The sequence below is a fragment of the Mya arenaria genome, chromosome 4 (genome assembly GCF_026914265.1).
Source record: "Mya arenaria isolate MELC-2E11 chromosome 4, ASM2691426v1".
Classification (NCBI taxonomy): Eukaryota; Metazoa; Mollusca; class Bivalvia; order Myida; family Myidae; genus Mya; species Mya arenaria.
The window spans coordinates 38,444,525-38,459,452 of record NC_069125.1 but is presented as its reverse complement, the minus strand read 5'-3'; the positions used below and the strand labels follow the sequence as shown (position 1 = coordinate 38,459,452).

Below are 14,928 nucleotides of genomic sequence, written 5' to 3'. Positions count from 1 at the left end.
GGATTTCTCCAATAAATCATCGTGCACACATGATAGGCACATTCATCCATATCAATCCCCCCAACGCATCTTCCCGTTTCAGTCTGTAATGGGTATGCACACATAGAGAAAGGTTTGGATCTGATAAATCGTCATCCAGTTTAGACGTTTCTTGAGTAAGGAAGGATGGGGATAATCGTTGACCATCGAGATGGAAGTGGTAATGCGTTCAAACTTAAGCATAGCAACAGCAATGTACAGCATTTGCAAATCCGGCTATTTTATGACCAGTTATTAATAGAATTACTTGATATCAATATATATCTTTATCTATAGTTGGCTCATATTATTGTGACATCGGAGTGTGTTTTTTTAAATAATACTGACCGTAAACAAATGTTTTTGTTTTAATTTCTAAAATAAAATTACTTTTCTGGAATAAAATGATTTCTGGAAGCTAGGCAGTGAATAAAGCTATTATTTCTGTAAAAGAGTTTTTGAAAGGTCTGATAAACTCAAAATATGTAGTTTGTTTGTAAATTGCAACGCTTAAATTATCGGTAATTAAGATGAATAATATTCATCAGGTGATAACCGGTACTGTAAGATATCTCGATGCTATTCATTTTTTTTATTATTGAATAAGCTGTGCATGAAGTAAGAAACATGTCCAAGGGTCATTGTGCCTATTACACAAAACGATATCTACCATTCTTTTTTCTTGCTGCAAAAATGGCAAATCACAGTCTAATTCAAATTTTATTTCAACACAACAAGAATAACTTGTGTACGTGAAATTAATAGTCCGTGTTTTTAACTGTAGAGAGGGAACTTGTTGTCACACATGCAATTTCAACCTCACAAACTGGAATAAACATTGCATGGTGAGTTGTCGCCCTTGCTATTCCGGTGACATAAGCGGGACCAAGACTGTTCCTTTTGGTACTCCGGTTAAGACTGTTACAAATCATAGTCGATCATAAACAATAATGAGACAAATAATTTCGACTAATGATCAATTATGTAATATAAATAAATAAATAATACTGCTTAAAAGAAGGTGGTTTTAATAATTTACAAACTGCATGTACATATAAAATGCTTCACTTGAATAATAAATAAAGCAGAAAATAGCGATTTGATTATCGGTGTCCTCAGTAAAACGCCGTTTCATAGGCAAAATGAGTGTATTTAAAATTACTTATATGCGCATCTTCAAAATTTCACTTATATTCTACTATGGATTTAACATCACATACCAGAATATATACGTTTTTTATCACAATACGCACACAAGCACGCATGGGATATCTAAAGAAGGTCGAGATACAAATTGGACGATTTGTTTGGTTTAAACATCATTTATTCATATGATATTAATACATCAGCATATAACAAGTATACATACAGGAAACAGCGTTTGAACAGCTTAGAGCTTTGAGCGTATATTGAGACATCTCTTCTTATTTGAAGCATTTATACATTGATATGGTATAGACAACTAATAGCATTACAGACAAAGAGACATGTCGGAAATGATCACAAAAGTAACGTTCTGTAGACGATTTGTTTGGGGTACATCAGAAAAAAGGGTTAAATACATTTTGAAGACTATCCATGCTGTAATACTCAACTCTCTAAATGTGAAGTTTATGTTCTTATGTACTGTACACTGATCCATTTGATAGCATTTAAATGGACGCTCACATGACTTTTCGTTGAGTCATTCTGTCATATACAAATGTTAGTGAAATGTCTAAAATTGGGCGTATTGAACATTTTGCCTAGTATGACGACATTTGGTCTTATTGTTAAAAGGTGGTCGGCCGTCGACAAATCGTCATTGTAGAGTTACTGTCGTATTCAACATACCGTCGGATTTTGTAATGCATGTGTCTGTCGAAATATCATGTATCGAAACGGAATTGACCAGTTAGGTTGAAAAACACACGTTTATTACTTAAAAAAATGTGGGGATAAAACCAAGAAAGGCACTGAATTGAACTTTTAGGAAGTATAATATGCTGTATAACATTCTTCAAATCAGAAGTTTTCGAAATGTTAAAGGCGTCAAATAACTTTTGTGACACACCAAGGTACAATGTGTGTATTCCTGATATGCTGAAAGTAAAACATCACTAAATAGACAATTAAATGTTATTCAATTTACATAAACAATCAACCAACAACAAACTTACCTAATACATATACATACAATGCACATGTAATTAAATGCATTGCTAGAAGCATTCATATGAATTATATATTTCATAGTGCTTATAGCTCATTATACAGAGTAAAAATCTCGCTAGACTTCTAGGCATGTATTCACAACCTAGTGGACAATTCCGTATGTGAACATTTACATCATTTTATACACTGTGCAACATGTCTAATGGATACACACAGTGGAGACACACAAACGGAAATTTCAAACTAAATATCACAGTTAACACAATTGTCATTGTAACCTGCCAATAACAACCATCAATCCCACCCACAAAACTATCCCTTATCACGCCCCCTGGGGGTCATAGTCTCTGGTAACACCGAAGGTTATTTGCCCCAAGAGCTGGAGCTAACCCAACCCAAGACCTGGTGGTGTTACACAGCTTCTAATGCGGTGATTGTTTTCACTGTCGCTGGAGCTGAGGTCCCCAATCGCGGCCAGTTCATCCTTAAGAGCCATCATTCCTGCTGCCATTATCACCCTGTTTGTATAAGATAAGACTGTAAGAATGCATTTGTTAAACACTTATTACTTCCATTATAACGTATAAGCATAACAGTAATATGCAATAAATATGTCAAGCCCGTCTAGATCACAATCATTGAACAGTTATGAGAAAGATTGCTCATTGACCTTGAATGTATTTTTGGAAAGGTAATGGCTATGCATACCATCGATTACCATGTCAAAATATCTGACCATGATCCCTGGACACTTTGAACCGGACTGACATTGACCTTTCACCTACATGCCTTAGTGTTGCACGGGACACGCCATATTCTACTGGGAATGCAACTACTTTCTATGGTTGATCACGTGATCACGTATATATTTGATCAATGGAAAGTGTGAACATATATCATTTGTCATGACCAAAGAAACTAAATACCACCCCTATACAATACAGTTAAATCCAGATGAAAAAGACAGTAACATTCCTGCTTGCATTTCAATTAAATGAACGTTAAAAATAAGATTTACAAATTGTTTTCCGATGCCAGACATCATCTTGCGAGCAAGCTCTCTGTCACTTTTTGGCTTTTCAGCCATCTTGATTATGCATTTATCAATCTGGTCTTTTGCCGGTTTGTGTTGTGGTTCAACCTCCAACACTTTTTGGAAGTCTTCCTTTGCCGTTTCATACTCTCCATCTGCAAAGTTTGCCTGAAATAAGATTCATTTATAAATCAACAATTTCAAAGTACACATTTTAAAAAACAATACTCATTACAGTTTAACGATTGTACATATATCAAATAATAAAAATTATAATATTAGAGTTCACGTTTAATCACATCACCCTACCATGCCCCTTCTGTAGTAGGCCTTTATATTGTTTCCATCAAATGTGAGAGCTTTATCACAGCAATCGCGAGCTTTGGAGTTTTTCCCAACCTTCAGGTAGGCTTGTGCCAGGTTCAGATTGCCTGTACAAAAACGAAGTAAATCCATATATTCTTATTTCGTTTTTTTCCATAAAATTTAAAGTATTAAATATGCAAACAAATGCATGCTGTCATAATAAAAGTATGTCAAAATCAATACATACACATGTATAACACACATCAATTTTGACTGATAAACCTTAAACTACTTACTAAATAATGGATTTATGGAAAATATTAATTACTGATAACAAGATTATAGCTGTGTATCTAGTAGCAGAAAGCACAAAAATATTGAATGCTTGGTGAATGCTAAAAGATTTACTGTGGTCTACTATAGTCTCATCAGGTAGAAATACCATGTTTTATGCTCATTTCTTTCAAATTAAACTCGGTATCCTTCATAAGAACCATTGTTTTCGACATTTATTCATCCTTTTTAGAATATTACAACAATATTATTAATTGTGGTACATCTTATCTGGGAGTAAGAGTGCATCTTAAAAGAGTTTTGGCATGAAACGGCTTAAACACAAACTTTATCATTTCGGCTATAGGCCGGCAATTTTTCCTCCCTCTTCCTCAAAAAGTGAGAAAAGAGTAATTTCATGGTGTCTGTCAGACACTAGTGTATATATTTCAAGGATGATGACCAAAGTATCACCCGTCGTGGATATCACTATGCGTATATCCCGTCTTCTCTGCTCTTTCTCACACCCGTAAACAGGTCGTACTGTAAGATGTCTATATTCTTGTAAAACTTTATCTTCTTATCGGATGTACTTGTAAATTAAATTCATGTCACGGTATTTGAACCAAATACATACCAACAGAAAGTATATTTCATCTACACTTTTTCCTCTTTTCTCTTTAAACACGTGTCATTTGAAAGTTTATATACATGTCAGTGGTATATTATATCAATTATTGGTTAAGGTACATGTACCGTTATCTTACCAACGACGACTAAATCGCGCCTTCTCTCCTCATTCTCACCCTCCATACACAGGTCGTGCTCTACATAGTCGAGCATCTCCTCGTATATCGTAGACGCTAATTGGTACTCCCCTTTCTGAGGAAAAAATATCATTCCAATATAATAATCCCAAAGTCTTGTGTTTGTTTGTTCTCAAAAATATTAGTCATATAATTTTTTTTAGCACGGATGTTTTGGTCATTAGATTGAAACCTGTTTTTTAATTTGTGCAATCCGATTTTTGGGAGTGTCTAAATATAAGCTGTCTTCTTTACCTTGTTCAAACCAACTCAAAATCCATTCAAACCCACTCAAAATCCAATCGAAATGGGTTTGATTTACAACAAGTTTAATCATTCGTAACTTAAGTCAACGAGCCAACATGTTTTGCAATTGTTAGTAATATTTCCATGTGTCCTGACCAGACTAACCCGAAATTAAATCCAAAAGTATCTATATATACTTTTATTATACGTTTATTCACAAGTCATCAATCCCAACTGAAGCTATTGAGCAGAAACTGACCGTCTATATGGTTAACAATAGTAACACATTTTCTGGCAAAAGGTCTACCAAGTTTCATTCGAATATTTTCAAAGGTTTTCGAGTTATGGTCAAACTCAAAGTTTGTAAGTGAAGAAGACAACGCAATATGACTTTTGACATTCGTGTAATGATTTCTTTTGATATGGATGCTATCCACAAAAAATGGATTGCACAGGGAATGAGCAAGTTGTCAGATATATAAGACATCGAAGTAAGAATATATTGTGTGATGACGAACAAACACCTTTTCCATACTTTATAACATCTTCTACATACCTCACCTTAAAGTATTTATTCCCCATTTCCTTGTACTCGACACTTTTGTCCATCTTTTCTTTGTAGTCCATCTCCCAGTATTCCTTGACCTGCACATCAACAAAGGATACTAATAAAATAACATGTTTAGTACTTAATCTGATCAAGGGATCCCCGTATAAATCTTCGTAAATAATTTATTATGTGTATATACTATAAAAACGAATACATTTTTCATACATACATACATCCTATTCGAGTCAATATAGTTCGTTGATAATGTAATTATGTTAAGAATTGTATCCATTTTTTATTTTTATATATTGCAAAATGATTGACATGTCTTTGTCTAAATTAATAATGTAACAATACCCTTTCGAATGTTTTCATGTGTATCCAGAACGTGAGATCCTTGTTGGGCCCGATTTTATACTTCTCACAGCCCGCTTCTCCATAAGCCTGTCTAGCTTTGAAGCTAACACGTGCTTCCTCGCCAATCTTCCAGTGTTCCAGATAGCGCTGAAAATTAATGTATTACATGCAATTCACCATGTGAACAATCCCATGAATTTAAGTTCTGACCTAGAACACAACAGCTACCACAAATATATTTCTTTAATGCTATAGGTAAATAAACTGTTAAAGTATTTTGAATAATTAATTACTAGCTACTATATATACACTTAAAGGGCCTAGACACCAGATTGTCCCAATGTCAGCCAATACAGTATCCCCCCAAAAAAAAAATAATAAAAAATTAAATAATAATAATTCATTACTCGCTACTATATATACACACTTAAAGGGCCTAGACACCAGATTGTCCCAAAATCAGCCAATACAGTATTTCCCCAAAGAATTGTCAATACGAATTGGTTCGAAACATATAGTACATCACTTAACATGATTAAAATAATATCTTGTCGCTTTCTCAGCTGAGTTTGCGTTTAAAATTAGTGCATAATGGTTTCCCAATTTAAAGTGTGTACATTAAGCATGTGGAAGTCACGTGATTAGTACATACATATTAACCGACGCTATTTTTAAATTTACTGATAATACCTGGTTAATACTCAATTATCGAATTAGAAAAATACGCAAGCACTGCGAAAGATCCATGTGTCGTAAGCGATGTGACACACTAGTAAGTAAATTCAATGCGTAGTACACAACGCTTACAATTGTATGTATGTTTTTGACATTTTTCTTTTTTTCTTGCAATTTTAACATCTGGTGTCTAGTCCACATGTAAACGTCAAACATTGACTGCTATTATAAAACAAGTTTATTTTTATTGTAGAGTAATCTAAAAATTGCAAAAATGCATTTTCCACATTTTCACAAATGAAATGGACGAACCGTTTCAAACTTTTTAAGCCAGAATCGAGCACTCTTTAGTGAGCACATTAACCAATGGATTGCATTACAAACAGTAATAATTAGAAAATGACTGACCACCATTGTCAATTCACCAAAAACAACTCAAGAAAAGATCGAATGCATTCTCCTTGTACCTCTATGAATGGTGGAATATCACCATCCGCAAACCTCAATAAATTGTGGAATGTCACAACCAACCAATCTCAATAAATGGTGGATTGCCACACTCCACTAGCAGTATGCATTTGTCAGTTAGCATACAGGCGAAAGCATCTACACGAATGGTATTAAAGGGAACCAGTAAATATTGGTGTCCTGTGACTTCAACACCTACTTGGATAAGAAACCTAATGTTGGAACCCTTCTTATCATGCGATAAAGGGAAAGCACTGCTGCGGCAATTGCTATGGTAGCAGCCAACAATTTAGGGGTAGTAGTGGTCATTTTTCTATCCGGAAGCCACTGTAGGACTATTTGGGCTTTTTCCGGCCCTATGAACTTAAAATGCAAGACTTTCATTGAAAAGGCTGCTTTCTGTCGATTTAGTTTTCATTCCTGGATGGTTAATTTGAAACTGAGTAAGACACACATCATAAGCGTTTTTCCAAATTTCATTTCTTTGCATTATTTAGGACATACACAGCGTGTATGCCGGGTATTTTTTTTTCAGCATTTTTGTGAAACCGAAGTCCGGCATAAAGTGTGATGTTCTTATTCCATGTGGATTGCGGCTCAAAAAACGTCGATATTCATCACACGAAAATCGAGATGGCCATGGTGGCCCTGAATCGCTCATCTATGACTTTTGAAGAAAAAAATGCTTATAAAATCTGTGGTACGCCAAATTGATATGCCAAAGAGTGGGCGCCACCTATATTATATATTGGCATAGATATAGCTTAACTTAGGCCCAGTTTATAAATTGCTAAAAAGTGCAGTTGATGTTTTCCACGTTGCACGTGAAATGTGATAGACGTTGAGTTTGAACTGTATAATTTATTACAAAGTTTTAATTTTCAAAAGCCCTGAAAACATTGATTTTTAATACCAACTTTTTCATGAATACTACTATGTACCTTACAAAAATATTTTTGGAAAATGGGCTAGTTCAGTGAAAAAGTATGATAATTAAATTCAATATTGGGTAAAACAATATAATTCGACGAACTTTAAAATATAAATACCTTAACCTAAAAGTCTATAGAAACATAATTACTTTAGAAGTGACTTATAAGAATACTTAAATTCCTAAAGTATAACATATATTCTCTTGTTACTAAAATGAGACAATGATGCTTTGCTGTATGTTATATATAGATAATGAAAAGGGATATTTAAGATTGATTTCTAAACGTAAAACAGAAAGCAATTTTTGTTGTTATTGTAGGTCAATCTGTCGTGTCATAACTGTTGACTGCTATCATAGCTTATGTCGCCAAAGTGCTTTTCTTGTGGATAGGAAGGGTACCAGCATCTAGACTCCGTTCCCATTATGCGTTGCAATCGCAGGAAACAAATATTTACTGGTTTCCCTTTAATTGTATTCGTTCGTCTAAGTGTATTGGCAAATGCAAACTGCAATTGATGTAAAATTAGTTTCCCTTATTTAGTCTTATATCATTATTCAAAATACTATTATAATTAGTAGTAGAAGAAGTTGTGTATTTTGATAAACACCGTAGTCAATTAAAAGTATACATTTGCCATTAAGCACTTATCATTTAGGCATAACACTAAGAAATAAATAAAAGGCAACCTTAAGGTGAACACATATATATAGACAAATGCGGTAGTCATTTTCAAAAAAGGCACAAAACTATTATATGAAGGCACTTCCCATTTCAACGAATGCGCTTAATTGCAAAGAAACATGAGAAATGTCACGAAGCAGCATGCATTTCACTGGAAGATAACCCCTTATATAATGTCCCACGAGTACCTTTATAGCCTAATCTGGGAAAGCCAAATTGCACATACCTCAATAAATGGTGGAAGGCCATTCTCCTCAGATGATCCCTCACCCATATTAAATTTGACATCTTTGTCCAGAAACACTCGCTTACCACACTTTCCCTTGATGTGTACTGCAAAAAGGGACAGATATGTGTAACGCTTTATTATATAACATTATTCAAGTAAATTGTTGATAGTGTTTGTAATTAATTATTGAACGCATTATTTGGGAGTGAAATACATGGAATCTAAATTACAACTTTTCGAACACTTATAATAATAATAATTATATAAATGTCTCAACATACCACCCTGGCAAATGAAATATTATAAGAGAAATACTTGAAAACACTGGTCAGGTTCACTTGTACAAACTTTATCAACTGTTTATAACTATATACATTAACTATTTTAAAATGCATTTTGATTTTCATAATAATAATAATAATGGGATATGATGCATACATAATTTAAATAAATTATAGCAATTTTATATGAAAGTAACTAAGTATTGTCGACGCGGAACATAAATCATTTTCACTAACTTTGACTAGAGTCCCTTCCTTAAATGGTTGGAAAAAACATGAGTAAAGATTGATTATTTTCAATAAGCTCAATAAAATTAATTTTCCGTATATACATAAAGCGGTAACCAGCCCCGCCCCTGGCAACCATGTTTTTTTAATTTACAAAGGATAAAGGAATTTGACAGAGGTTCACATTAGTAACATTTCTGTGATAGTATTTTGAATTCGGGCCTAAAGTTTCTGAAAAAATGTTTTTTGATGTTTTTCCTTTCGGTTGTCATGACAACCAGAGTTCTGCATGGAACCACTTTTATCAAAAAAGTCTGGAAGAGGACCACCCAAGGAACATTCTTGTGTAGTTTGGTTGAAATTGTTCAAGTGGTTTAGGAGGAGAAAATGTTTGAAGAATGCTGACGACGGAAAAACACGCTATCACAATGTCATAAAATAGGACATCAACTTAAAAGATTCTTGTGCACTGCACTTCTCCTCAATGATAAAGATAGCATACCGTTTCTATTGAAAACATCTCAATGTTAGGCGTAGTTCCACAAAATGTAATGAGTTATAACTCCTTCTTTACATAGCAGGTTTTTCGTTTATTTCATGAACGTTTTACTCTTATAATATCAATATTTTTACATACATGTAAACAAATTAGCGCCTTGTCATTTTAAAACAGTTTATCTTTCCAAAACACAGTTTGAACAAACATGTATCTTAATGTTAAATAACCTACCTTTCAATTAAAAAAACAGAAAAGAAAACCCTTAAAATAACATCTTCAGTGAATTTTGGCTCAATGAAACTTTCCATACGCTATCTGTATGGTTATCTTAATTCAGTTATATTTTAAACACATTTTCGTTCAACTCAAAGGCTTATGATTTTATCATTGAATTTGCATTGATTGAAATGTGAGATACTGACGATATTTCGATTAGCATTTTACTCAAACTAGAAAACAATTGCTTAACTTTCTATCATATGTTTAAAGACATGTTCAGCTACCGTCTAATCTACACTTAAACAATTTTTATTTTCAAAATATTTTTTTTCGGTTTACCATTTTAAAGTTACTACTAAAACAAACAAAAATGATTGCCAGAAGTTTGAAATGATTTTGCTATATTTATTTTAGAAAATTGTTTGGTGACCAATTAGAAAAGTGGTTCAAAAAAATCGGGGTAATGCTTGAAATGTTTTGTTTCTTTACTTACTCTCTACTGGGCATCCATAGTTTGTATGGAGGAAACCTTTCCCTCTGACTAACACTTTTTTCTGCACAGATTTATCTTGCTCTGTCGATATGTCTGCACCTATAAATCGAAAGATTATTATCGTCTAACGAATGTAGGTACACATTTTCAATTGATAACATGTATACACACCACTTATGTGAATGCACTATCATGAGTTTATGCATCTACAGGACTCCAAAAAACGTCCATCTCGTTTGCATTCATTTTGAAGAAACTTATTTATGCTACAAGACTATCAAGTACTTGTTCATGCATCAAATTTAATTTCGCTTTTTCTTTACCAAACTGATACCCATAATGAATCTGAACAAATGGTAAAATGTGTGTAATTGTATGTACAACATCAATATTCAATTATTATGAGAATTTAACTGTATGGAAGAAGAAAAGTCAAAGAATCTTAATCGTATATGAATAAGTAACATGTAAGTCACACAATCTAGTCAACTTACACTCTACTTTGATGATTTCCGTATCAAAGAGAATATCGGTGTCTGCAGGGACTCTTGGGGGAGCACCACTTTTACCGAACCCATACTCCGGTTTAATGTGTATCAATGATCTTTCTCCTGGCTTCATGGTCAACACTGCCAATTCAAAACCTCTGATTACCTTGCCTGTTGAACATGGAAAAAAACAAGGAATATGTGGTTGAAGGACACTAGTTTAATAATTATGTCATAAAAAAGCATGGGTTCTTCCTTGTAAAAAATAAACAAAAGGCCCTTAATACCCATAATTTTAATGCTGAGGCCTAAAAAAAAAATACATTTGGTTCGGGTTACCCGACCCTACCTACGGAATAGGCGCCGACCCTACCGTTTTTATAGTCAATTTGAAAAAAAAATGAAAAATTAAAAAAAAAAAAAAAAAAAAAAAATCTCGTTTTTTTTAAATTGCTTTTTAATATTAAGTTTAAACCTTAAATGCTTATACAGAAGATAGCTTTAACACCATTCTCCAATGATGAAAATTATTTTCTTATATAAAACCTAATAAAAAAAATAAATAATAAAAAAAAAAAGCCTACCTACCCTACCTATTTTTTTTAAGGATGTAACCCTAACCAAACAATTTTTTGTTTAGGCCTGACAAAAAACAAAATAATAGAGATTTGTAACGTTTTTTCAGTCATATAACTTGGAAGGAAAGAAAGTGTTTGAATCCTTTTGACCTAATGAAGGAAATAAGCAAGTAACCAATGTTGTTTATCTTGTGAATTACACCTACCTGAAGCATGACAATGATTTTGAAAATAGGATAATTCAATTAAATATATGAATGAATAAGCAAGTATGTAGATTTTGAATGATCGCATTCCAGAAGAATTAAATGGCTATACGGCTAGTAAATTGTCAGCACTGTAGATTGTTTTGTGTTTAGTCCAACTTTGTTTGATGATGTTGTAGAATTTTTAATGATTATTTTGCATGTAATCTTATGCCCATGGATGTTACTTTAACTTTCCAATGTAAGGAGCCTTTGACAAATGACAAACGTGACAAGCCCCAAAATGCGAGTCATGGGAGAATGACAAGGGTTGTATTTTTTTTTAAATTAACCGAGATAAAAAAATAAAATATTTAAGACGAATTATACAGTTTAACTTTATCTAATAGGATTAATGTTGACACTATTTATACTATTTGAAACATACTGTTTCATATTACACGGTATAGGGTATTTTTTAATTTTATCAAATCTCATTTTATGTTTATGGCAATGTACATGTATTATATTGATGATATACATGTTCAAGTATGTATAAAATACAATTTTGGCTAGTAGAAATTATTTATTATGACTTTAATGAGCCTTTGTCATCAAGCCTCTGTGGTTATGTACAGTATAAGGACTGAGAATCTGTAACATATTTTCTCTCTCAGTCTCTAGCCTAACATTTTACCTTTTAAGCACTCATATTCAAACGGTTTTCCGTCTTTCTCTGTTGAGTCAAAAATTCTTTCCTTTATCCTTTTATCGCCTAAGTATGCGGTATACTTGAAGAAAACTTTGTCACCGTCATCCGGGTATTCGCCCCCTATCCCTTGTGTTAACAATTCTTTTACTATTCCTTTATCTTTGAACGGTGAAAGGTCGGCAGATTCCCCGACCTTCAAGTTACAGGCTTCTGTGCACCTTTTCAAGTCAAATACTACGGCCATTGTGTTTATGAATTCTTTTACAAATATGTTGTTGTTTCGGTGCAAACTGAAAATGCGATCTACTTTCGATTCAGTGATCTGGGTCGGTTGACTGCTTGAGTTGCAAATGTCCTTGATTTGGTAATGTTTAGAACCCGGGGTACACCGGCAATGTGGCACTAATAATAATATGTGAAATAATATGTACCATACTACGAATAAATTCAAGTGACAGTAGACTAAAATGAAAATTAAAAAAAAACACACCATATATTTGATGAAATCAGACTGTGTTGCATAAAAACACACCAATCTGGTCACGTAGAAATTTATTTGGACTCAGTGCCCTAATGAATGATTGGTAGTACAGTAGATTGTAATTTGGAGTACTTCAGTATGGGTAAATAAAGCTTTTCTGGTATTTGATATAGTGGTATATCACATGTTATTTTTGACCCAACATGGCTACAATCAAACTTCACTTAGATTTTTATTAAGGTAAACAGTTATATTCTGGCTAAGTTCCATGAATATTGAATAACAATAGTAATTGGCGATCAGGAAAACGTGGTTATCATTTGGACAATTTCATGCCACGAGGCTGCCTAGTAACAAGTTACCATCACCAAAACTGGTAAAATGTCCCCTGGAGCCTTATTCATAAAGTTTTTTTACAATGAATACTTTAAATACTCTCTATTTTCATCAAAATTATTCGCAAACATAATCATAATTATTATTTTGACCATTTTTGCATTTTTTTTGTTTTTGTTTTGAAGCCATTCCTTAAAATTCAACTTAGAAAAAATACATTTTTCAATAAATCGTTTTTAATTTCACGAAGATGAATATGGCCCCTGGCCCAATTTTCTTGAAACTTCTTAAGATTAACAGGCTTAAGTAGCTTATTTCAATTAGCTAAAATATACACTTAAATTAAATTTTGATAAATAAAAAATGGCTCATTGTGATCATCATAACGATTATTCCAATTTTACGGAATAACAACTATTAAAGAAGATTATATAACGCAAATAATTGAAACACAAAAACACTGAGCTTCGCTTAATCCTGTTATAAGGGACTTAAGAAGAATCAAGAAATTTGGGCTTTGTGTCTTTTTATATGGACTATAATATTGCGTAGAAGTGTTATCTAGACTTAAAACAAACACATAGTTCTGTATCTACAGTGTTAACAATTAAGGACTTGTTTACCTTCTAACATTTGACCTAGTGACCAAATATTTGATTGGTCATAAGCCATAGTAAGGTATAATAATTTACTAAGATTTTTATGGTATTTCTGACACTGACAAGTCCCATCAATTCATATCACTTGGATGAAACCACTCATGAAATGCAACCAGGTCCGACAGGTGAAAGGTCAAGGTCATTTTATGTGCAACCCTTTTTAATCTGTTGGATCAAATGTATGGTGCATAACTAATGCCGTTAAATGCTGAACACTGAGTGTATATGCAATTCCAAAACAATTTCCAATCATTCCTAGATTGCACTTGCCTTTAAGACAATACTCATTTCTGTCCAGTTTTTTATCGAGTTCCTTATACGGCCAACCTATTTGTTATCTGAAAATTACAAACACCAAGGATACATGACCAGAATGAACAATATCCGTAGTTCTCTATGTAATATAACATTTAAGGGAGTGTCCATCAACAAAAATACAGGGAACATCTTAATTATGTCAACCTTATAAAATTCGAACGAATTTTTGGAAGAAAAAAATAAGCCCTTTTAACTCTTTCACTCTAAACGCTGGATAACGAAAATGATATGCGTTTAACAAATTGTTTTTTTTTTCTTAAAATTATATTGATTTGACATATTTGAATACTTTCAATTTACAATTAGTGGAATCTTAATAAGTGTTTATGGCGATACCTATAACGGCATGGTATGGGATGATGTAAGCAGATGACAGTTTTCAAGAGGCTTGATTTCATATTTTGTTCAGACTACCCCTTTATTATTTTCCCCAATTATATTTCCCCGTTACGTTCGATTATATCAAGGAAACAACGAGCGATCATAAAAATCCAATGGCATTTTGAATGAACAAATGTTTAACATGCGGACATTATTTAAGTGTATTAGAAAAATAGACAGGTGATGTTACTATTTGATTTTCCATCCTTTATACACTCCTACGCACAGGGTACAGAAGGTAGAAAATTCAGCTCTCTATATGCTTATAAAATATTGCTCTTCCTGAGCCAATAACTGACCAGTGTGCCATACCTGATTTTCTAAAATGATTTTTTTCTT

The 14,928-nt window shown here is 33.1% G+C and overlaps 1 protein-coding gene across 1 annotated transcript; it reads right to left on the bottom strand.

The window, feature by feature from the left end:
* Window positions 1-1,330: 1,330 nt before the first annotated feature.
* Window positions 1,331-12,727, bottom strand: LOC128231762 (peptidyl-prolyl cis-trans isomerase FKBP4-like). The gene is made up of 10 exons (XM_052944943.1): window positions 12,400-12,727; window positions 10,946-11,110; window positions 10,452-10,550; window positions 8,729-8,835; window positions 5,744-5,890; window positions 5,398-5,481; window positions 4,552-4,666; window positions 3,515-3,636; window positions 3,191-3,373; window positions 1,331-2,690 (listed from the first exon to the last, which is right to left on the bottom strand). The coding sequence occupies exons 1-10, from the start codon at window positions 12,656-12,658 to the stop codon at window positions 2,658-2,660; spliced, it is 1,314 nt and encodes a 437-aa protein (XP_052800903.1). The 5' UTR covers window positions 12,659-12,727; the 3' UTR covers window positions 1,331-2,657.
* Between the last annotated feature and the right edge of the window lie 2,201 nt (window positions 12,728-14,928).